Genomic DNA, 24432 nt, shown 5'->3' with positions numbered 1-24432 from the left:
AAGGGCTGGATGGCCTACTCCTGCTCCTATTTCTTATGTTCTTATGTAAGTTGGGTGGAAGAGCAAAGTGTGCAGAGGACGCTGAAAGTCTGCAAAGGGATATAAATAATCTAAGTATGTGGGCGAGGGTCTGGCAGATGGAGTACAATGTTGGTAAATGTGAGGTCATCCATTTTAGTAGAAATAACAGCAAAATGGACTGTAATTGAAATGGTAAAAAATTGCAACATACTGCTGTGCAGAGGGTCCTGGGTGTCCTTGTGTAGGAATCTCAAGGAGTTGGTTTACAGATGCAGCAGGTAATTAGGAAGACAAATGGAAGTTTGTCCTTCATTGCTAGAGGGATGGGGTTTAAAAACAGCGAGATTATGTTGCAACTGTATAAGGTGCTGGTGAGGCCGCACCTGGAGAACTGTGTACAGTTTTGGGCTCCTTACTTGAGAAAGGATATACTGGCACTGGAGGGGGTGCAGAGATTCACTAGGTTGATTCCAGAGTTGAGAGGGTTGGCTTATGAGGAGAGACTGAGTAGACTGGGACTATATTCACAGGAATTCAGAAGAATGAGAGGAAATCTTATAGAAACATATAAGGTTATGAAGGCAATAGATAAGATAGAAGTAGGGAAGCTGTTTCCACTGGTGCATGAAACTAGAACTAGGGGGCATAGCCTCAAAATAAGGGAAAGCAGATTTCGTACTGAGTTGAGGAGGAACTTCTTCACACAAAGGGTTGTGAATCTGTGGAATTTTCTGCCCAATGAAGCAGTTGAGGCTACCTCATTGAATGTTTTTAAGGCAAGGATAGATAAATTTTTGACCAGTAAAGGAATTAAAGGTTATGGTGAGCGGGTGGGTAAGTGGAGCTGAATCCACAAACAGATCAGCCATGATCTTATTGAATGGCGGAGCAGGTCCGAGGGGCCAGATGGCCTACTCCTACTCCTAGTTCTTATGTTCTTATTACCACCCCTCCCCCATGCCGACTTTGCCCAATTGCCTTACAAACCCATCTTGTCCCTGGCTTCTGAAAGCAGCTGGACATTTAAATTTATCAGCTTTATAGCACCTTGTACCATAAAAAGGGGCGTGGCTTCCTCCCCTCTAACTCGCCAGCCCTTGAGCGAAGGCTTCAGGAGCACACTGCACTACACAGTTCTCAGCTGGCCTGAGTCAGTTTGCCGTGTGAGAAAGAAGCAGAATTGCAATCCTCCCCTGATCACCACTTCCTGGAAGTTCTGTTGCTGCTGTAGATGCTTTGAATTTATTGCACTCTCTTTCCTTTCATGCTAGTTCATTTTCTCTCGTTTTAACTTCTTCCTCGTATTTTTTATTAGTTCCCTGTGTTGCTGCTTGTTCTCCTTCTAATCAGGGTTACATCTTTTAGTTACATTTTGCAGCTAAAATTTCACATCACTCTTGGGTTTCTTTATCAGCTTTCTGAACTGCACTTTTATCTTCCCCTGGTGCATTTCAAGAAATCTTACTATTTCTTTCCTGTCATTCTGCTGCTCATACTGCTGCTCAGCTGGAAATTAATTTACTATTTTAGAGCACCCTATTGAAAGGCCATGTTGTGAGATTTCATCCCCACAGTGGAACACACACAGGACCGCCGCCATCTCAAGATACTGTGACATTTCATTTCAGTGCACCTTCCACCAGGCAGACACACTCACATCATTGGATGTTGTTGCATGTGTAGAACGAGGGATACAATGTGCTAAATATTGCACAGGCTGGCAGGAGGAAGTAGCAAGAGGTTGTGGTAGCAGTAACTACAACTACTTCCTCATAGAGAAGTAAGGACAAGCAGTTCATGTGTGAGAGAAGCAGCAGAAGTTTCAGCAGCAATGGCAAATTTGTGAACGTCTGTTGGGATATGGCCACCTAATACACCAGACCAAGAAAGGCAGCAATCATCCTCTACGCCAACTCTAGGTGCACGGAAAGCATCCTGTGGAAATTGACGTCGGCGAGCAGGTACATTCATGGACTAGCACCAGGGGTTTCACGAGGATATAATTATTTATTCAATGCAGCAATCTTTAAGTTTCACGAGAGCTAGCAGTGTTGTGATGTAATGTATAACAACTTGTGTATTTATTTTTGTGCACAAGTTGGCAGTGGCCAGATGTAAAGTTAACTACATGGACGGTCTGTAAACATCTCACGAGCACTTATGTTGACTAAAGGTAAATAGCAATAACATGTTCAGAGAGATAGAAAAAGCCTCTTATAAGGGACTGCAAGTTTGGTTCTGGGATGGTACTTTTCGGTTGTGGGACAATGTCAGGCAGCAGGTTCGACACGGGCCATTACAGTTTTGCCTCCTTCACTCCCACTGCCACGATGCAGCTAAAATTCTGCCCATAAGTTACCCACCAACCTTTGATCTGCCAGGAATGCATCATAAGATATTTGGAAAAATGCTTATTAATCAGATTATACCTTGAATCACCATGTCAATTGTTCGTAGAAGAGTGGTATCTAATACCTAAGTATTTTCTTCCTGACCTAATTTTTAAAAATTAATTTATGGATGTGGGTGTCACTGACTAGTCCAGCATTTATTCTCCATTGCTAGTTGCCCTTGAGAGCTGCCTTCTTGAACAGCTGCAGTCCATGAGATGTACATGTGTCCACTGTGCTGTGAGGGAGGCAATTCTAGGATTTTGACCCAGCAACAGTAAAGGAACAGCAATATTTTCCCACATCAGAATGGTGAATGACTTGGTTGGGAATTTCCAGTAGGTATCTTAGAATCCATACAGTGCAGGAAGAGGCCATTCAACCCATTGAGTCTGCCCCGACAACAATCCTACCCAGGCCCTATTTCCACAACCCCATATATTTTCCCCGCTAATCCCTCTAACCCACACATCCCAGGACACCAAGGGGCAATTTTAGCATGGCCAATGTACCTAACCCACATCTTTGGATGTGGGAGGAAACAGGATCACCCAGAGGAAACCCACGCAGACACGGGGCATGTGCAAACTCCACACAGACAGTGACCCGAGCCGGGAATCAAAGCCAGGTCACTGGCGCTGTGAGGCAACAGTGCTAACCATTGTGCTGCCCCATTGTCCCGTATCTGCTGCCTTTGTCCTTCTAGATGTTAGTGGGTTCAGAAGGTGTTGCCGAAGGAACTTTGGTGAGTTCCCACAGTGCAACTTGTGCACGTGGCTCTCATTGTTTGTCAGTGATGGAGGAATTGAATGTTTGTAGAAGGGATAGCAATCAAGTAAGCTGCTTTGCCCTGGATGGTGTTGAGCTTCTTGAATGTTGGAGCTGCACTCATCCAGGCAAGTGGGGAATATTCCATCACACTCCTGACTTGTAGGTGGTGGACAGTCTTTGGGGAGCCAGAAGATGAGAAACTCGCTGCAGGCTTTCTAGCCTTTGACCTGTTCTGTCACCATAGTATTTAGATGGCTAGTCAAGTTCAGTTTCTGGGCAATGGTAACCCCCAGGATATTGATAATGGGGGGATTCAGCAATGGTAATGCCCTGGTGTGTCAAGGGGCAATGGTTAGATCCTTTCTTGCTGGAGATAGTAACTGCCTGGCACTTGCATGGCATGAATGTCACTTGCCACTTCCAGTCCATGGATGGAATCTTACCACCGTTCACACCGGCAAGATTTTCCCATCCCGCCGCAGTGAACAGTGAATTGGGTGGCTGCCAAATTCTCTGACTTCATTGCAGCGGGAGCATGGCGTGAACGGCAGGTAAAATCGCACCCTAAGTCTTGATATTGTCCAGGTCTCGTTGCGTTTGGACATGAACTGTATTAGCATATTAATACTGTATAGAAATGCAAGGTAAAAGCCACCTTCCAGAAGTCAGACACATTGGAACCTGGAGTGATTTTCATCCTAAGCTTTAAGTTCACAAACAACACAGTGCTCCTGAAACTAGCTTTAGTGTTTTGAACTATGGAATCTATAGCAATTTCTGACCATCAGTGAGTTAACTCTGAGAAACTAGGATTTGAATAAATGATGACTTGTGGGGAAGGAACTTAAATCTTACATAAACCAAACAGGTGTTCCTGGTTGTTCCTGTGCTATTTAATTACTGCAACAATTAAAGGGGGGGGGGGGTTCTTTCAGGTCAAACCAAGTAAACAAACTCATATTACGTTAGGACAAAGAAAAAGGGGCAGTTTCCCAAAAGGAAGGGGGAACAGCCCGAACAGAAACAAAAGTACAAAGGAAAATTAAGACACGTCAAATCAAAATGTGATTGTCAGCATCTATAATGCACCTCAGCCCCTGCGGTGCCCAACGGGCACGGAAGGTACAACAATTAAAGGCAACAACAGATTGCTGGAAGCATAGTTGATGAGTTGTGCATGTTTAATCTTCCAGTGTTTGGCAACATGGTCAAGTGCGGTGAATTCTTACCAAAAGATTCAGCTAAGATGTGGTAATCACTGTAGGACTCAGAGAAATGGTGGCAGAAGGAGGTGAATCCACAATTTCTCAGGTGGTGACCATAAATCCTCTATTTGAGGAGTGTCTTCCTAGTGGGCTTATAAGGGACAGAGTTTGAATTAGGGAAGATCATCAACCTGAAACATTAACCCTGTTTTCTCTCTGCATGCTGCCTAAAAGACCATGGGACATAACAGCAGGATTAGGCCACTTGGCCCATTGAGTCTGCTCCTCCATTCAATCATGGCTGATTTTGTTCTCATCTCCATTCTCCTGCCTTTTCTCCATAACCCCTGATCTTCTTATTAATCAAGAATCTATCTGTTTCTCAATGACCTGGCCTCCACAGCCTTCTGGGGCAAAGAGTTCCACAGATTCGCCACTCTCTGGCTGAAGAAATTCCTCTTCATCTCTGTTTTAAAAGATCATCCCTTTAGCCTGAAGTTGTGCCCTCTGGTTCTAGCTTTTCCTCCTAGTGGAAACACCCTCTCTATGTCCACTCTATCCAGGCCTCGCAGTATCTTGTAAGTTTCAAAAGGATCCCCCTTCATCCTTCTAAACTTCAGTGAGTACAGACCCATAGTCCTCAACCGTTCCCCATATGACAAGCTCTTCTTTCCAGGGATCATTCTTGTGAACCTCTTCTGGACCCTTTCCAAGGCCAGCACATCCTTCCTTAGATATGGGGTCAGTCTAAAATGCTCACAATACTCCAAATGGGGTCAGACCAAACCTTATACAGCCTCAGAAGTACATTCCTGCTCTTGTATTCTAGCTCTCTCGACATAAATGCTAACATTTCATTTGCCTTCCTAACTGCCGACTGAACCTGCATGTTAACATGAAGAGAATCTTGAACAATACTTCTCAAGTCCTTTCGTGTTTCTGATCTCCTAAGCATTTTCCCTTTTAGAAAATAGTCTATGCCTCCACTCCTCCTTTCAAAGTGTACAGCCTCACACTTTTCCACTTGTATTCCATCTGCCACTTCTTTGCCCACTCTCCTAGCCTGTCCAAGTCCTCTGCAGCACCCTGCCCCCGCTTCCTCAAAACTACCTGTCCCTGATCCACTTTTAGCATGTTTATGTTTTTATTTTAGATTTACAGCCACCATGTAGTTTGTCTTCATGTTATGTTTTAAAGCAGTCACCAGAGCAATGTTGAATGTGTGACAGAAGCTAGTTTCAGCCACTTTTCTGAACTCCTGATCATGAGAACAGTGCTACACAGCCTCTATTCAACTTCTCCTGCATTTCCTCCAGCTAGTTATTTGGTGATAAGTTACAGTGAAAAGGTAAAGATCTATTTGATGCACTTTCACTAATACTTCTTTACCAAAGATTGGTTTTGTCCGAAACAAAACATGGCAACAGAGTAAAACTGATAAGCCTGCAGAGCGATGAAAAACTGCACGGAAGTTCCCATTCCACCCTCAGATAAAATGACTTTCCTAATTCCCAGTAATGATTTCTGGCTTCAAAGAGAAACACTGTAATATCAAAGAGAAAACTATTATGATTTCTCTTTTAATTTCACATATTTATAGGTGAAAGAAGCCATGACCAATTATTAATGATAATAAAATATGCTGGGGCGGATTTATCATTGGCAAAGGGGGTCTTCTTGTTGGAGAACCAGTGGGAACCTTGCATCACTTCCATGGGGGAGGCCTGATTAAACTAAGTGCCTGTCAGGCATTTAAGTGATGATGTGGAGATGCCAGTGTTGGTCTGGGGTAAACACAGTAAGAAGTCTTAAAAAATCAGGTTAAAGTCCAACAGGTTTATTTAAAATTTAATTATTTAAAAATAAACCTGTTGGACTTTAATCTAGTGTTGTGAGACTTCTTACTGAGGCATTTAAGTGGCCAGTGTCGGATGTTCCCCAGGATTTAGGTCCCAGGATGTGGAATCCAGGATCACAAGTGCCAGCCTATCAGAGATGGTAGCTCTCCATTGCTGGAGCACTAGGGCTAATGACCCCTATTCAAGCCAAAATTCACTTACCCACCAGGAGTGGGTAAAAAGCCATGGGAGGTTTCACAAGAGACCATCATTGGATCTCTGTACACAGATGAGTGACGGCAGGATGGGAGTCACAGACATGGGTCAAGGAAGTGGGGCAGGGAGTTCAAGGCAAAGGGGTTTCAGTGGTCTACCCTCCCCTTCCTAATGCTGGATCCTTCAAGCAGGCACTGCTTACCTGACAATGATGACATCCCCACCCCACGCTCCTACCCCCATAGGCCACTGCCAAACCCAACAGGGTTTGCTGGGAGGCCTTCAGGAGGGAAGGGAAAGTCCATCTAATTCCGAAGCCACCAGTAAATTCCAGTGGGCTCAGGAATAGTTGGTTTCTATTGATTCACTGAGAGTCTCATTGGCATCCCACTTCAAGCAGGTGTATTTATTACCTTGGCTCTTTCCCACCTCTGAACTAATTGTGGGAAATTTTCCCTCCACTGGCAGACTGGTGTGTGGCCTCTCCCAATGATTAACTTGGATTGGCTGCTATGTTTCCTGCTGTGACAAGTTGGTTTAAATTCTGCTCGCTGTTTGGTTTTTTAACGAGTAAATATGTGGAGGACACTTAACTTCACTGCATTCAAACAATACCTGAGGGTTCATAATTCAGAAATATTAAAAGCTGACTGTAATGACTGTTCAGATAAAATTTCTATTTATAACGGATAATCACAGAATCATAGATTCCCTGCAGTACAGAAGAGGCCATTTGGCCCATCAAGTCTGTACTGAATCTCTGACAGTGTATCTTGCCCTGACCCTCTCCCCGCCCTATCCCTGTAATCCCACACATTTACCATGGCTAATCCAACTAACCTACACTAAGGGGCAATTTAGCATGGTCAATCCACCTAATCTGCATATTTTTGGGCTGTGGGAAGAAACTGGAGCACCCAGAAGAAACCCACACAGACACAGGGAGAACTTGCAAACTCCACATAGTCACCCAAGGCCAGCATTGAACCCAGATCCCTGGAGCTGTGAGGTAGCAGTGCCAATGATCCCTACTTGAGTCAAAATTCAGTTTATCCTACTGATGAGGAAAGCCATGTCAAATATTACTACAATAAGTTTTGTCATCCAGATGAAACATTGAGATAAACAAAGCTCTTAAAAATACATGATCACATTTTTCAGAATTTTGAATGAGCCGTTTTCCCTACCTCAATGATGTTCAGAAGCTCTTCGACATACACCCGTTCTGTTTCAATCAGTTCATTCATGATATGCCTGGGAAGTGGATGAATGGTATTAAATTTTGTGTTATAATTTGTACATCATTAATAAATTATAATTATGTAGAAGGCAACGGACTGAAATTCTAGTCACTGTCCTTCTACATTTTGCTTTTCATAACAGTGATACAATTATCAACATCACACAATGCTGAGATAGCAACGCCATCATATAAATTCCAATGTATCTTAGTGTACAGTTCACAAACATCTACTGGTCAGATTGATTGATAAATGGAAATTAAATATTTTCAAAAGTTAACAGTAATCACAGATCCTTTCTGGGAACCAACTTCAAATTTAACTTTTCATCATTGGACCATAATTCCTGAAGCATTGGAGCTGTGAAGCTTGCAGTGGGTGGCATCAGTACCCAATGTCATTATTACATGTGAGTTAATTTTCCCTGTATTTCCCAAAGTCAGTTTTGAAGCCTGAACTAAGTCATCTTGGAAAGAGATTGGACAAAGATCAAGGGCAAGATTCCCCCCTCCAATGTCGTGTTTTCTGACAGTGTAGGCAGGGTATGCTGTAGGTCCTGGCGACCAGATCATAGACCAGATCATAGAGTCCCTACAGTGCAGAAGGAAGCTATTCAGCCCATTGAGTCTGCATTGGCTTCTAGTTAGATAATTCTCTTGGGCTCAATGCCACTCTCAATAAGTTTCTGTTCATGGTAAACCAAAATATAACTTTCAGTGGGGTTTGAACAGAAATCCTTATTATTAGAATTAATTTCCATCTTTAGCACAAGAATAAACACTCTATCTGATCATGTGACTTAGGTTATCAAAGATGAATAAGACTTCATTAAAAGTAAAAGTAAGAGGTAACAAAGTCAAATCAATTAATCTTATTTGCTTACAGAAGATGGAATAGGAGAGGATAGAGAGGACGGTGGAAAATGAATAAGTGGGAAGGTGATTTGGGACAAGTAGAAGGATAAAGGTTATGGAGAACAGGGGAAGGGAGAAAAAACAACAATGGACCAGGAATACATGCAGCAGAGGCAGGGAAATGATCCCAATAAGGTGTGGATGTCAAGCAGGGGACACAGGTTCATGAAAAGAGTAACACTGCTTAAAATAGACCTGCAGTACTTAAAGGCAGGTGGTACACCTTAAAGGGGAAGTGCATTTTGGTTGCAGCAGGGAAACCAAACTGAGGTAGTTGATGCACCAGCAGTGCATGTGTTTTAGAGAATTATATTGAGGCAGAATCTACACATGGCATGTCAATGAGCAGGAATGGTCAGCTGCAAGATTAGAAAGGAAGCACAGCACAAGTGCCAGTTCGCAGGAGGGTAAGGTCACACATGAGATCAGGAACTCAGTGGAGTGGCACACAGAGAAAGTTTGATAGTATGCATTGGCAGGTCTGTTTCCATTGTCAAGGTGGATGAAAGGTTCCATCTCCAACTTGAAAGGCTTCATGCTGTTCTTGGACTCCAACCTTTCCAGTGGTGGTTAAATCCTTGAGACGTTTTGTGGACCTGACGCTGATGCCACTACTGATGCTGAAGTCTCTGCATCCATTGCAAAATGAGCAGAAACCACCCAATATCCAAATGCTGCAGTGGAACGCTGAGACCACAAGATCTTTACTTGTTGCCATGCAAGGCCAGTTTGGTGCTGTGCCGGCTCACTCTGCTGCATCAGGCTGCAATATTAATGTCCATAGGGGAAAGAGGCTTACTGGCTGTCCTAGCTGTGTAGCAATCACTACTAGGATTCCACAGATGCCGTCCCAGGGAGTGACTGAGGCTCCGTGGTAAACCTGTGCTCCTCTTTTAGTATGACAGCAATCATTCTCCCACCACTGACTATCTACCAATGCCATGTTGTTTCCTCAGTAAGAAGTCTCACAACACCAGGTTAAAGTCCAACGGTTTATTTGGCAGCATTAGCTGTTGGAGTCTCAGGCTCCTTCATCAGGTGAGTGAGGATTGTGTTCTCAAACAGGTCATATACAGATACCTGTCTGAAGTTGGCCTTTCTGGGCCGAGAGCTGTGGGAGGGCATCCTACAAAGTTATCTACTGTGTCACACTCGAAAGTCAGCAACTTTCTAACAACTGTGCTGCAAACGCTGGGTTAGCATATGGAGCATGCTACACAAAGGGACCAGCAAGACAGATACTAAGGAAATACACAAGGGCCATTAGTTGAGTATTGTATGAACTACTGGATGAGTCATTGGATAAAGTTAGTGTGGTGTGGTTATTTTCAATTTCCCTCCCTAAGCTATATGGCTGCCCAGCAACTTGAAACTTCCTGCACAAACTGTGCACAAGTCGGCCCATTGATGCTACTGCACTTGTACTTGAAAGATTTTGCACTTAACAAATCACCCACACATGAGATATGTTGGTTGTCTTTTGTTTCAGATTGTGATTAAGAGGATGCAGTGACTCTAACAGCGTGATACTAAGGCAAGGATGTGTTGAGCAATGTGAACGTTGAGTTTCATTCAGATGAATCAGAGGCTAATGATGCACTTGTGGAAAGCCCATCCAGAAACTAGAAGTGTGGGCCCTTTCCCTCCTCCTCCTCCTACTCCTCATCTTCCTCCTCCTGATCTGGTTGCCCAATGCTTTGTGGCAAGGATTGTGCCCTCACTTTGGTCAGGTAGTAAACACCTGCTCCAGCCAGTACTAGAGGGCTGCCCCTGAGTGTACAAGGCAATACAGCAGTTAATTCAGCACCCGTCTGTTTGATGATGTTCATTGTGGCAACATGGCTCTCATTCCTTGAGTGTTGGCCACATGTGAGGTGCTTGCAGAGGGAAGTCACCAGCCAGTGGAGAGTTGATCTTGTCGTGGCTGGGAAGATTGTTGCAACTGCAGACTGGTGCATAACCATGAAAACATCTTGGCTACACCAGAACAGCAAGCATTCACCAGCAAGGTGTTCTCAGTGTGGCCACAAATTGAATGGATAGTAGTACCCTTTTGTAATTTGTTACATTGAAATGCAACACCAGTAAAGCCACAGGCATGTAATTGATGGCTCCATGCATCATGGGAATGTCTACGATTCTGGCAAAGCCATTTCTCCATTCCTTCTACTCTTCTCTGTTTAGAAACATGACAATGAACTCCATTCTCCTGGCACATAGATCCTCAGTGACCTCCCTGATGCAGCAATGGATGGTCGGCTGCAAGACGCTTGCGATGGAAGGATCAGTTGGTGGAAAAATTCAGGGCTACAATCACCTTTGCACCCTTTGGCAGTGCCCCCCTCACCCTACTCTGTGGTTGCAGGTCTTTTCCAAGAGGTGGCAAAATTCTCTGACCACTTCATTGGTGAAGTGCAGCCTCTACAAACCCTACACCTGCCGTAGGTGGAAATAGGAGAAGTGTTCCGTGAAGACCCTATGTAACAAAGTCCTCCTTCAGAGTTCTCTCTGCCCTCGACTTGTCTTTTTTGGTGTCTCTGCCCTCTGATGCTGCAGTGCAAGAGGAACTGTACCTATGTCACACCATGACTGAGAGAAACTGGCATGCTCAGAGCCTTTCAGAAGTACACAATGCCTACTCAATGTCCAGCACCATCTTCCTAAAGACTTAACCAACTTTTCACAATTCTCCCAACAATCCCATACTTCTACAAACCCTGCATGAGCAATTAGATAGTTAAAAAGCAGCTGATCTGCTAGTTGGATGGTGATGTCTTTAAAAAGCACTGATAGAGGGACCCCACATTGTTTAATGTATGTTTTAAAAAGGTATTAACTTGATTGGCATTGCCCAAAATAGCAGATTAGACTCTAAATCAGTGTTAGATGCTGATTGTCATCATAGTCTAGCCGCTTGGCATACTTCTGGCACATGCTGACAGGGTTAGACAGGGTAGATTCAGAAAGAATGTTCCCGATGGTGGGGGAGACCAGAACTATGGGTCATAGTTTGAGATAAAGCTTTTAGAACTGAGGTGAGAAGAAATTTCTTCACCCAGAGAGGAGTGAATCTGTGGAATTCACTATCACAGAAAGTAGTTGAGGCCAAAACATTGTGTGATTTCAAATTAGATACAGCTCTTGGAGCTAAAGGGATGAAGGGATATGGGGGGAAGGGGATCAGGATATTGATTTTAATGATCAGCCATGATCATTAAAGACTGAATGTTGGACCCTTAGAGGATGAGAGGGGGGATTTAGTGGTGGGGGATGAGGAAATGGCTGAGGCCTTAAGTAAGTTTTTTGCCTCGGTCTTCACGGAGGAGGACGCGAATAGTTTGCCGGGTATTAAAGATAGAAGGATGGTAGGAGTTGAGGGCCTGAATGCGATTACTGTCACTAGAGAGGCGGTGCTCGACAGACTAGTGGGACTGATATGGACAAGTCCCCAGGACCGGATGGAATGCATCCCAGGGTTCTGAAGGAAATGGCAGAGGTGATAGTAGATGCCTTAGTGATTATTTACCAAACCTCGCTGGATTCTGGGGAAGTGCCGGAAGATTGGAAAACGGCTAATGTTACGCCGCTGTTTAAAAAGGGTAGCAGGCAAAAGGCAGGTAATCATAGGCCGGTTAGTTTAACGTCTGTTGTTGGAAAAATGTTTGAATCCGTAATCAAAGAAGAAATAGCGAGACACCTTGAGAAGAATTGTTTGATAGAGCAGACGCAGCACAGATTCGTTAAGGGGAAGTCGTGTCTGACGAATTTATTGGAATTCTATGAGGATGCGTCTAGTGCGGTAGACAGAGGAGAACCGGTGGATATGGTGTTTCTTGATTTTCAGAAGGCGTTTGATAAGGTGCCGCACAAAAGGTTGTTACAGAAGGTTAGGGGGCATGGAGTTGGGGGTAAGGTGTTAGCGTGGATAGAGGATTGGCTGTCTAATAGGAGGCAGAGAGTTGGTATCAATGGGTGCTATTCTGATTGGCGGTTGGTGACTAGTGGAGTGCTGCAGGTATCGGTGCTGGGGCCTTAACTATTTACCATTTATATAGATGATCTGGAGGAGGGGGCTGAGTGTAGGGTGTCGAAATTTGCTGATGACACAAAGATAAGTGGAAAAGCAAATTGTGCGGAGAGTGTGGAAAGTCTGCAGAGGGATCTAGATAGGCTGAGCGAGTGGGCGAGGACTTGGCAGATGGAATACAACGTTAGCAAGTGTGAGGTTATCCACTTTGGCAGGAATAAAAATAGGAGGGATTACTATTTAAAGGGCTAAAAGCTGCAGCATGCTATGGTGCAGAGGGACCTGGGGGTCCTTGTGCATGAGTCGCAAAAACCCAGTCTGCAGGTGCAGCAGGTGATCAGGAAGGCGAATGGGATGCTGGCCTTTATAGCGAGGGGGATAGAATATAAAAGCAGGGAGGTCTTGCTGCAACTGTACAGGGCACTAGTGAGGCCGCAGCTGGAGTACTGTGTGCAGTTTTGGTCGCCACACTTGCGCAAGGATATTTTGGCCTTGGAAGGAGTGCAGAGGAGGTTCACTAGGCTGATACCACAGATGAGGGGGTTGGACTATGAAGAGAGACTGAATAGACTGGGTTTGTACTTGTTGGAGTTTAGAAGGATGAGGGGGGATCTTATAGAGATGTATAAGATAATGAAGGGGATGGATAGGGTAGAGGTAGAGAGATTCTTTCCGCTCAGAAAGGACAGCAGGACTAGAGGGCACAGCCTCAAGATAAGGAGGTGGCAGTTTAGAACAGAGCTGAGAAGGAACTTCTTCACTCAAAGGGTGGTGAATCTCTGGAATTCTCTGCCCATTGAAGTGGTAGAGGCTACCTCTCTAAATATATTTAAGACATGGGTAGATAGGTTTTTGGTAGGCAAGGGAATTAAGGGTTATGGGGAGAAAGCGGGAAAGTGGAACTGATCCACTTCAGATCAGCCATGATCTTACTGAATGGTGGGACAGGCTCGAAGAGCTAGATGGCCTACTCCTGCTCCTATTTCTTATGTTTCTTATGTTCTTATGATCAAAATGAAAGGTGGAGCAGGCTCGCAGGGTCGAGTAGCCTACTCCTGCTTCTAGTTTCTATGTTTTTATGTTTCTAAGCAACACTGGACATGATCAGGCAAGGGATGACTATCAATTTGTGCAAGAACTGGCACCCATAGCACCGAATTTACTGGCACTACAGAGTAAAATTTTGCAGCCCGAGTTTTTATTTATTCTTTCTAAACCCTTCATGATATTAAATATCTCCACAAATTTTATCTTAACCACTCTGCCCTAAGGAAAGCAGCCCCAGTTTCTTCAGTCTACCCATGGAACTTCAATGCCTCTTCATTGGAACCAGGTTAAGGTTAAGGTTTGCATGGTCACCTGTGATGTTACATAAGAACATAAGAAATAGGAGCAGGAGTAGGCCATCTAGCCCTTTGAGCCTGCCCCGCCATTCAATAAGATCATGGCTGATCTGTCGTGGCTCAGTTCCACTTTCCCGCCTTCTCCCCATAACCCTTAATCCCCTCGCTTATCAAAAACCCATCCACCCATGACAAAGTGGCAAAATTATACAGGTCCAGAATTCTTATGTGCGTATGACAATGATCAACAATGCAAATCATAACTTGGACATGCAATTTTAATGACATTTACCATAATTTATCATAACCTTGCACTGTAAAGAACTTGCCTGATTTCTTTTATAAACAAACATCTCCTGGATATCTCATGGGGCTTCAATTTGATATGCCTCATTGGTGCTGCTGTCTTAAATACCTCTGCAACTTTGGGACTTCCTCTCAGGAGTTCACAGAATTAAACAAAGCACCTCCAAAGATGCTTCTTATTCACAATTGTCATAGCAGTGAGGATTAGAGGAATGCCCAACAGTAGTATTCTCTGCTAAAAAACAACCATTCACACCATTCTCCTTGCCCTACCCCCTTTACTTTCCAAAGTCCTTGACTGTTTTGTCTCCTCTTAAACCTGTGTCTATATTTCTCGGAATCCCATGTTTTAATCAGGTTTCCATCCCTGCCACAGTACCAAACTAATCAGAGTCACAAATGATATCCTATGCGAATATGACAAAGACAAAATATTCTTTCTTATCCTCTCAATGTGTTCATCACACCAACCTCCTCCAATCCTCTCCACTGTTGTCCGACTGGGTGGGATTGCTCTCATCAGATTCCTGACACTCAGCTCCAAATCACCAGAATCTCTCTTGACTCCATCACGCTTGTTAAATTATCAGCCTACTTAATTGACATCCAGTACAGAATTAGCAGCATTGTATTCCAATTAGATATAGAGAAGACCACAGACATTAGCTGGGATTTTCTGCCCATATTTGCCTTCCACCGGGCGCCCAGGAATATTGGGAAATCTCTCCTCCATAAGTTTAAATATAATTGGCATGCTTTCCCACTGTATTGTCCCTCTTATTTCAGCAAGGAATACTACAGGTCTTCTAAAACTTGAACCAGGCAAAGGGAACTCACTGGGAATGCACTGGTAACTATACCTCCCAGGGGGAAGGGAAATGCGCGGGCAGTACCCTGGCACTGTCCTTTGGCACTGTCTTCTGACAGTATTGAGGTGCCAAGAGGCAGTGCTGGGGGTAATGGCAAGGGGGAGACCCACTGGGGAACTCCATTGGGGGGGCTGTTGTATCTATGGGATGGGGTTTTCCCCCTGTGTGTGTGTGTGTGTGTGTGTGTGTGGGGGGGGGGGGTGCGGAGGCAGGGAGGTTCCATGTACATGGACAGGTGCGTGCTTTGTTTTTTATCAGAGATTCCTGCCCTGCCTCACCACTGTGATGGCATGGGCCACGCCTACAGATTGTTTTTGCATCAAGTGCTAGCTAAACCATGAGATGAGGCGACATAGACATGCTGTGTTTGTTGACTCACATTGATTCCTGGAAAAGCACGTTCTTGCTTTTAAAATTTTCATCTTTGTTTTCTTACCCCTCTTCTCTCACTACATCTATATCTCCAGAAGTCCCACAACTCTCACAGATATCTTCACACATCTAATTTTGACCACACAATTTTAATAGCTCCATCATGGAATACCATGCCTTCAGTATCCTAGGCCCTAAGAGCTGGAATTCTCTCTCCATATCTCTTTACTTCTTCCTCCTCTAACACTTTAAGGCTTTCCTTGGTATACCTTAAGCAACACATCAGGGCCAATTTTCTCTCTTCTGTCCTCAGTGATGCATATTTCCTTATGCATTTCTGGGGACCTCCCTAAAGGGAGCAGCAGAGTACTTTTGCTTGGGAACAGGTGGAAACATGCAACAGTTTGTGAAAAATAAGCATTCTTAGTATGGGCATTATTAGCAAGGCCAGCATATATTGGCCATGAGAAGGTAATGCTCAGCCATTTTACTAAGCTGCTGCAGGAATGCAACACCCATAACAACAACACACCTCCTATCTCATTCGTCACCCACCTTATGGCAAATCAGAATGTTCATTGCAAATCAGCTTCTGAAGCTAATTTCAGAAAATGAGAACTATTGCCCCATCTTAACTATGTGACTATGCATGCATGATCATCATGTAGATCTCAGGGACAAATATTTACATTTGCACTGCAACCTCAATCTCTCCCTCTCTAGCCATCCTTCGCTAAAGTACTATTCCTTTCCATTCCTGATTGGTTTTGAACTCTTTGTTTCTCTGGTCGCTCCCATGCTGAGTCCCATACTCTCTTGTTCTGATGACCAAGACATCTGTGCAAAGTGTGGTAAAGTGACTTCCTTTGTGAGCGCTTGAGCTTTGCAGTCATGATCTTACATCTAATGGGTAATTTCAGGGCCTGTTCCTATCTTTCATAAGACCACAAGACATAGAAGCAGAATTAGGCCACTCGGCCCATCAAGTCTGCTCCACCATTCAATCATAGCTGATATTTTTCTCATCCCCATTCTCCTTACTTTTCCTTACAACCCCTGATTTTGAATGCTTTCTTTCCAAACAACGCCACACTCTGCTGCTCATTTCTGAAGTGCTTTTACCTTGGGTAACTCCAAGCCTTCCTCCCCCTTTTTGCCTGCTCCCCCAAAAGGTGCATTACTCTGTTCTCTGTTTCTGTACCTCACCCAAATGACCAGGGTCCTTTTTTTTCTCTGCAGCTTGCTCTACCTGGCTGGTTTGGCTTCACTTCCTTTATGATAATAGCAGGCCCTAAATTTCATCAAATACTCCCAAGTACAACTGTTCCTCTTTCACTCACACATTTATTGCAAAAACGTCCAAGGTTCACACTCAATGAGATCTCCCAACGTCCATATCCACCTTGAAAGTTCCTCGTCCCCGTGCTCACCGCAGATGTTCTCACAAATAGCTCTTAAATTTACCTTTGCTGTCCCTGCGCCCGTATCCTGAGTGCCTCAAGCCTAACTTCCAAGTGGTCTCAGAGCTGTTTGTTCCACTACCAGGTCCCATAGTCTCACAATTGCTTGACAAGACACCAACATTGAAATTTCCAATGCCCACGGCCACGCCATGGGGGCGATTCTCCCAGCCCGCCTCTTTAGCAGCACAGTGGATTGGGAGACCCAAATGGAGGCCATTTCACGGGCTTCTCATTGGGTGCCACGGCCTCTGCAAGTCTCTGTCAGCCGGATTTCTGGGGCGGACATCACCATGCCAGAAATTGGCACAGACCTGCATAAATTATTTAAACAAGCATTTAAATACAATTTAAATATCATTAGCGGGCCCAGGACTGAAATCTCCGGGCCTGCTAGCCTCTTCCCCTCCCTGCCAGGAGTATTTCGCTTCAGCGGGGTTTACAATAGCTCCCTACCAACTTGCAGCTGGTGGCCCGGCCCCACTGGAGTGAAGGGGGGGGCCATTGAGGCCCCTCCCAGAGAGTCAGGGGATGGGTATTGCCCCCTGGGCATTGCCATCTTGGCGGTGACAGCCTGGGGGCACCTCAGCACTGCCCATCAGGCAGTGGGCAGTGCCAAGAAGGCAGGGCCTGATGGGGGTAGGGTCTTATGTTGGGTGGGCCTTTTGATGGGGGTGATCGGTGGGGGTAGGGGGTCCCGTTGCCACTCTGCACTGTGATCAGTGACAGAGGGAAAGAGGCCAGTGATCGGGCTGGGCATTGGGATTGGGGGCTTGGGGGGAGGGTCGGCCTGCTGGGGGCTGTCGGGACAGTGGGTGGGAGTCAGGATTGCCAGTGTGAGGTCAGGACTGCAGGAGGTAGGGGGGAGGTTGGGGCTGCTGGCTTGTGGGTGGGGGGGGAGGGGTAGAGTGAGGAGACTGGGGCTACCAGGGTGGGGGGATGGAGATCAAGGCAGGCCGCAGTCGGGTGAGGTCAAGGCTGGCCCGGACATGTCCATGAGGCCAACATTTGGGCTGTGGGGGAGTTGGAGGGCCATGATGAGGAGCAGCCCAGCAATTGGGAGGCTGGTAATGCAGGGCCACTATGTATGCTCTGATCCCAGTCCTAATCGATTGGCACATGCGCAGTGGCCCGCTCAGCACTATGCTGTCAGCCTTGGCAGTGGGAATAGTCCACTGAATTTTTACGTGATTCACACTAGTGCACTCTGCAGTGCACAGAACGTGGGCGATCCATTTTGAAACTCTTACTGAAAAAACAATGGGATTTACTTCTGTTTTTGCGTGAATTTGACACTTAGAATTTTTTTGGGAAAATCTCTCCCCATGTGTCCATATGCAAATACTCCCACACAGGCTTGCCTTCATCATATTTCTACTTGCTCTCTCTCAAGCTCCAGCTCCCATCCTTCTGCTTACTTGCTCACAAGTCCCAACCACCTGATCTATTACGGCCCTTCAGCCCCGACCTCAACAGTTTCTTCCTGCTCACTCCTGCAACGCCTTCTCCCAGTATTATCAACACCTATTGCAGCAGATTTGTGAGAGATGACATTTGCTGCTTGATTTTAAACTTTTGGGTGTTGTAAGCTGTTTTGAAGTTGCCCCTGTCCAGAACAGGATTGATCTAGACACTGGTTTTCTCATGACTTCTCACACCTTCATCTTTCAACTTTGGAGGAATATATTAGAAACATATGAAGCAGTGTGGTGGTGGTGGTCCACTTTGGTAGGAATAATGGTAGGAAGGACTATTTCTTACGTGGCGAAAAACTGCAGCAGGCGATGGTGCAGAGGGACCTCGGGGTCCTTGTGCAGGAGTTGCAAAAACCCAGCCTGCAGGTGCAGCAGGTGGTCAGGAAGGCTAATGGGATGCTGGCCTTCATAGCGAGGGGGATTGAATATAAAAGTAGGGAGGTCTTGCTGCGGCTGTATAGGGCATTGGTGAGGCCGCAGCTGGAGTACTGTGTGCAGTTTTGGTCGCCGCACTTATGCAAGGATATTTTGGCCTTGGAGGGAGTGCAGAGGAGGTTTACTAGGCTGATACCGGAGTTGAGGGGGTTGAGCTATGAGGAGAGGCTGAATAAACTAGGCTTGTACTCGTTAGAGTTTAGAAGAATGAGGGGAGATCTCATTGAGACGTATAAGATGATGAATGGGATGGATAGGATAGAGGTGGAGAGACTCTTCCCACTCAGAAAGGACAGTAGGACTAGAGGGCACAGCCTCAAGATAAAGGGGGGGCGGTTTAGAACGGAGTTGAGGAGGAACTTCTTCACTCAAAGGGTGGTGAATCTCTGGAATTCTCTGCCCGTTGAGGTGGTGGAGGCTGCCTCGCTAAATATTTTTAAGACGCGGGTTGATGGGTTTTTGATAAGTGAGGGGATTAAGGGTTATGGGGAGAGGGCGGGAATGTGGAACTGAGCCACGACAGATCAGCCATGATCTTATTGAATGGCGGGGCAGGCTCGAAGGGCTAGATGGCCTACTCCTGCTCCTATTTCTTATGTTCTTATGTTCTTATCATAGGATATGAAGATGCCAGCTGGAATGGAAATGAAAACAATCTTCTGATCTATAATTTAACTGAATTTTTTAATGATTTTTGAATATTTCTGAAAAGAGTTTTGTGTAGTTCTTGGGAAGAAATAGTAAGATTTAGCAAGATTCAATATGAATCAGAACTGCAGCACATGCTTACAAAACACGGATTCCTTTATTCTGCCTCCAGACTCCCTCTGCTGGTACATGTGTTACAGGGAAATGTAATGACAGAGTGGTAATGCCATTGGACTGGTAATCCAGAGGTCTAGGTTAATGCTCTGAGGAGACAGGTTCAAATCCTACCACAGCAACTAGTGGAATTTGCATTCAGTTAATAAATCTTGAAAACAAAGCAATGGTGACTTAGTAATGGTCACCATAGCAACTATCATCAATTGTTGTGAAAAAAACCATATTGTTCACTGATGTCCTTCAGAGAAGAAACTCTCCATCCTTACCTGGTCTGGCCTAAGTGTGACTCAAGGCCCACAGCAATATGACTGACTGTTAATGCCCTCTGATATAGCCCAGCAAGATGTTTCAGGGACAAATGAGGGATGGGCAACAAACATTGCCCACATCCCAGGAATAAAAAAAAGCCTTAAGTGGACAAAACACACAATGCAGTGTTCAATACACAACACATTTCAAAATTATTCTGCTGCCAAGAAATAAGTTGTGGCTTCATATCAACTTTAGTTTGGCAATACTGGTCATCTCTGAGCCAGCAGGGTTTTTAATCTCCATTCCAGAGACTTGAGCCCAATATCCAGACTGAAACATAGGTATAATACTGAAAGATTATTGTGCTCTAGAGTTGCCGTAATTCTGATGAGATATTGAACCACCAGACTATTCCAACTCTCTGATTGGACTCCTATCCTCCATCCTGCATAGACTTCAGCGCATCCAGAACTCTGCTCCGTATATCATAATCTCTACTATCCCTCTCACCCTTCATCTCTGTACTTGCTGACATACAGCGGCTCCCGGTCCCCCAAAATCTCCAATTTAAAATTCTTACCCTTGAGTTCAAATTCCTTCACAGCTTCACCATTCTAATTTCTGAAACATCCTGCATCCCATTACAACTTTGTGTTCTCCAACTCTAGCTTTGTGTCAGAGGTGGATTTACACTGAAACACATTGTGCCTAGGCAAAGGGCCCAGCCAATGGATGATGCTAGCGGATGGCTATGGGGACACCAGTCAGAGACTGATAGCTCAGAACTTGGCTCAAGTTCTGATAGGCTCAAGAAATACAAATGAGCCTATCAGCAGACAATGCAGAGCAACACTGGGCTCTGGTTGGTCAAGTCCCCTTAGAGCTGGAAAACACTGTCTGAAGTAGTTGAGATGTGAAGATGACATGGAGGAAGAGAAAGCAGTAGCGAAGATCTCCTTAAAAGTGTTTTTAAAAAAACAGCAGTCAGGTTTCTGATCCAGGGCTGAGGAGGCCAGATAGGCAGGCAGGGTCATTGACCTTGAGGGATGCGAGGGCCTGGGAGGAGGTGACAGCTATCATCGAGGGGAGCAACTGAGCAACTTGTCTCCCAGGCCACTGATGAGGAAGCTGGCCAACTGAGTGTGAGGCGAGGTCAGATAGCCAGGCAAGTAGCCGGAGCCAGCACAGCAAAGTCATCGAGCTTGAGGTGAGATGTGAGGGCTGAGGAGAAGGCGCTGGCGCTTGTCGAGGGAAGCAATGGGGTGACTTGACCCCTAGGCCAGGGCTAAGGTGAGCTGGGCAACTGAGGGTGAAGCAAGAGGTCAGATAGCCAGGCAGGCAGCCTGAGCTAGCAGTGAGCCGAGCATGGTCATTGAGGGAGCAACAGCAGGAGTAACTTGACACCAGGGCAGGGCTGAGGAAGGCTGGCTGGTGAGGACAAAGCTAAACCATAGCCAGTCTGAACCAGCAGCAAGGCTGTGAAGAAAAATGTAGCAGAAAAGCTACCTAAATTGTCATGCCAACAAGGGATAAAGCACAAAAATCTTAAAAATCTGTCCCTCTTCCATATTCTTTTGCTTAAGTTCTGATTTTTCAAAAGGGACCATTTGCTAGTCTGATATAATTGCTGCTGGTCACATGCAGATAGTTCTAATCACCACTGCTCATCAATCTCCTTCAGAGAGTCCCCTCTTGGGCAAAGAAGAGAATCCTGCCAGACAAAGCCGTATTGGACCTGGATTCATTGGACACCGAACTGATATGAATTTATAGCAATAACCTGGCAGGGGTGAAACCATGATCAGGCAGGGCTCGAGGCTAGCCCAATGCACTTGGGGTGTGCGATCGTGGTTTGCCCAAGCTAGAGTAAAGGGTCAGGGTAGCCAATGAGATTAAACTGAGGCTTTACCTGATGCAAGTTTTCAAAGCAATTTCAGCCTTTTGGCTAAGATGAAGCAGAGATCAAGCCCGGGAGGGACTTTAATGCTTCATCCTGCCAGCTTGGGTCTGGTTTGGACCAGAACGTTGGACCCTTAGAGGATGAGAAGGGGGACTTAGTGGTAGGGGATGGGGAAATGGCTGAGGTCTTGAATAACTTTTTTGTTTCAGTCTTCACGGAGGAGGACGTGAATAATTTGCCAGGTGTTAGAGATGGAAAGGTGGTAGGACTGGAGGGTCTCAATGACATTATTGTTACTAGACAGGCGGTGCTCGACAGACTGGAGGGACTGATTGTGGACAAGTCCCCAGGACCGGATGGAATGCATCCGAGGGTTCTGAAAGAAATGGCGAAGGTGATAGTGGATGCCTTGGTGGTTATTTTCCAAACGTCGCTGGATTCCGGGGAAGTGCCGGAAGATTGGAAAACGGCTAATGTTACGTCGTTGTTTAAGAAGGGTGCCAGGCAAAAGGCAGGGAATTATAGGCTGGTTAGTTTAACGTCTGTTGTAGGTAAAATGTTAGAATCCGTCATCAAGGAGGAAGTTGCGAGGCATCTTGAGGGGAATTGCTTGATAGAGCAGACGCAGCACGGTTTCGTTAAGGGGAAGGCGTGTCTGACAAATTTACTGGAGTTCTATGAGGATGTGTCTAGGGCGGTGGATAGAGGAGAGCCGGTGGATGTGGTCTTTCTTGATTTTCAGAAGACGTTTGACAAGGTACCTCACAAGAGGTTATTGCAGAAGGTCAGGGGACATGGAGTTGGGGGTAGGTGTTACCGTGGATAGAGGACTGGTTGTCAAATAGGAGGCAGAGAGTGGGGGTCAATGGGTGCTATTCGGATTGGCGGTTGGTGACTAGTGGAGTGCCCCAGGGGTCGGTGCTGGGGCCTCAGCTATTTACCATTTATATAGATGATCTGGAGGAGGGAACCGAGTGTATGGTGTCAAAATTTGCTGATGACACCAAGATTGGTGGAACGGCAAATTGTGCGGAGGGTGTGGAGAGTCTGCAGAAGGATCTAGATAGGCTGGGCGAATGGGCCAGGAACTGGCAAATGGAATTTAATGTTGGCAAGTGCGAGGTGGTCCACTTTGGTAGGAATAATGGTAGGAAGGACTATTACTTACGTGGCAAAAAACTGCAGCAGGCGACGGTGCAGAGGGACCTCGGGGTCCTTGTGCATGAGTCGCAAAAACCCAGCCTGCAGGTGGTCAGGAAGACAAATGGGATGCTGGCCTTCATAGCGAGGGGGATTGAATATAAAAGTAGGGAGGTCTTGCTGCAGCTGTATAGGGCATTGGTGAGGCCGCAGCTGGAGTACTGTGTGCAGTTTTGGTCGCCGTACTTACGCAAGGATATTTTGGCCTTGGAGGGAGTGCAGAGGAGGTTTACTAGGCTGATGCCGGAGTTGAAGGGGTTCAGCTATGAGGAGAGGCTGAATAAACTAGGCTTGTACTCGTTAGAGTTTAGAAGAATGAGGGGAGATCTCATTGAGACATATAAGATGATGAATGGGATGGATAGGATAGAGGTGGAGAGACTCTTCCCGCTCAGAAAGGACAGTAGGACTAGGGGGCACAGCCTCAAGATAAAGCGGGGGGGGTGGTTTAGAACGGAGTTGAGGAAGAACTTCTTCACTCAAAGGGTGGTGAATCTCTGGAATTCTCTGCCCATTGAAGTGGTGGAGGCTACCTCGCTAAATATTTTTAAGACGCGGGTTGATGGGTTTTTGATAAGAGAGGGGATTAAGGGTTATGGGGAGAGGGCGGGAATGTGGAACTGAGCCACGACAGATCAGCCATGATCTTATTGAATGGAGGGGCAGGCTCGAAGGGCTAGATGGCCTACTCCTGCTCCTATTTCTTATGTTCTTATGTTTGATCGAGTACAAGATGGGGTGCAACCTCTTGTCAGCTTGGATCTGGTTTGTCCCTCACGTGGGCACCATGATTGGACTTCATTTGAATTTTTTTTTGGATTAGAATAAAAGCGCCGAAAGGTACCAAAGAAAACTTCTTTGATTTTGTCAGAAGATATAAGGAAGTTAACTTACTTGAAACTGAAACTCTGAGACATCATTGGAGTGGGCATTACATCATGGGGGTGGCATTGACATCATTGTGAGGGCCCAGAAATGAAGGCGAGGGCCCGAGGGCTCACAAATTGCAAGTCCACCTCTGCTTTCTGGGCATTCTCACTTCCTTAGCTCCTGTCCCCTGGTAGTCATGCCTTCATCTGTATAGGCTTTAAAATCTGGAATTACCTCCATAAACCTCTCTTCTGATTTTCAATGGGTAATTCAGTAAGGATATAAACACCAAAATAAATTGTTTCCAAAACATTGCAAATTTGCACTTTCACAAAGAAAGGACGCTTCCCCCACCCCCACCCCCAAATCGTTTTGGACTCAGTATTTTAAGCATTTCATCAGTGGTTAAGAAATAGGTTCTCAACCTCATCTGGTACCGTAGTACGATTTATCGGAAACATTTTAAGGTGAGAAATATGCAGCGGCTTAAAAACGTGCGATG

General features: G+C 45.5%; 1 protein-coding gene across 10 annotated transcripts in view; it reads right to left on the bottom strand.

The window, feature by feature from the left end:
- Positions 1 to 24432, bottom strand: part of mcf2l2 (MCF.2 cell line derived transforming sequence-like 2) — a 313022-nt gene that overhangs the window by 97629 nt on the left and 190961 nt on the right. For all 10 annotated transcript variants that reach the window (XR_013886328.1, XM_080185718.1, XM_080185715.1 and 7 more), the window contains one exon: positions 7629 to 7695. Coding sequence is in view for 9 of the 10 variants with exons in the window: in XM_080185718.1 (XP_080041844.1) it covers positions 7629 to 7695 (67 nt within the window). In the remaining variant the exon portion in view is untranslated. The remainder of the gene's footprint in view (positions 1 to 7628; positions 7696 to 24432) is intronic.

Source organism: Carcharhinus amblyrhynchos, chromosome 3, assembly GCF_965287045.1.
Source record: "Carcharhinus amblyrhynchos chromosome 3, sCarAmb.v2.hapA, whole genome shotgun sequence".
Lineage (NCBI taxonomy): Eukaryota > Metazoa > Chordata > Chondrichthyes > Carcharhiniformes > Carcharhinidae > Carcharhinus > Carcharhinus amblyrhynchos.
Note: the sequence above shows the minus strand (reverse complement) of the source record. Positions and strands in the feature narration are given on the sequence as shown.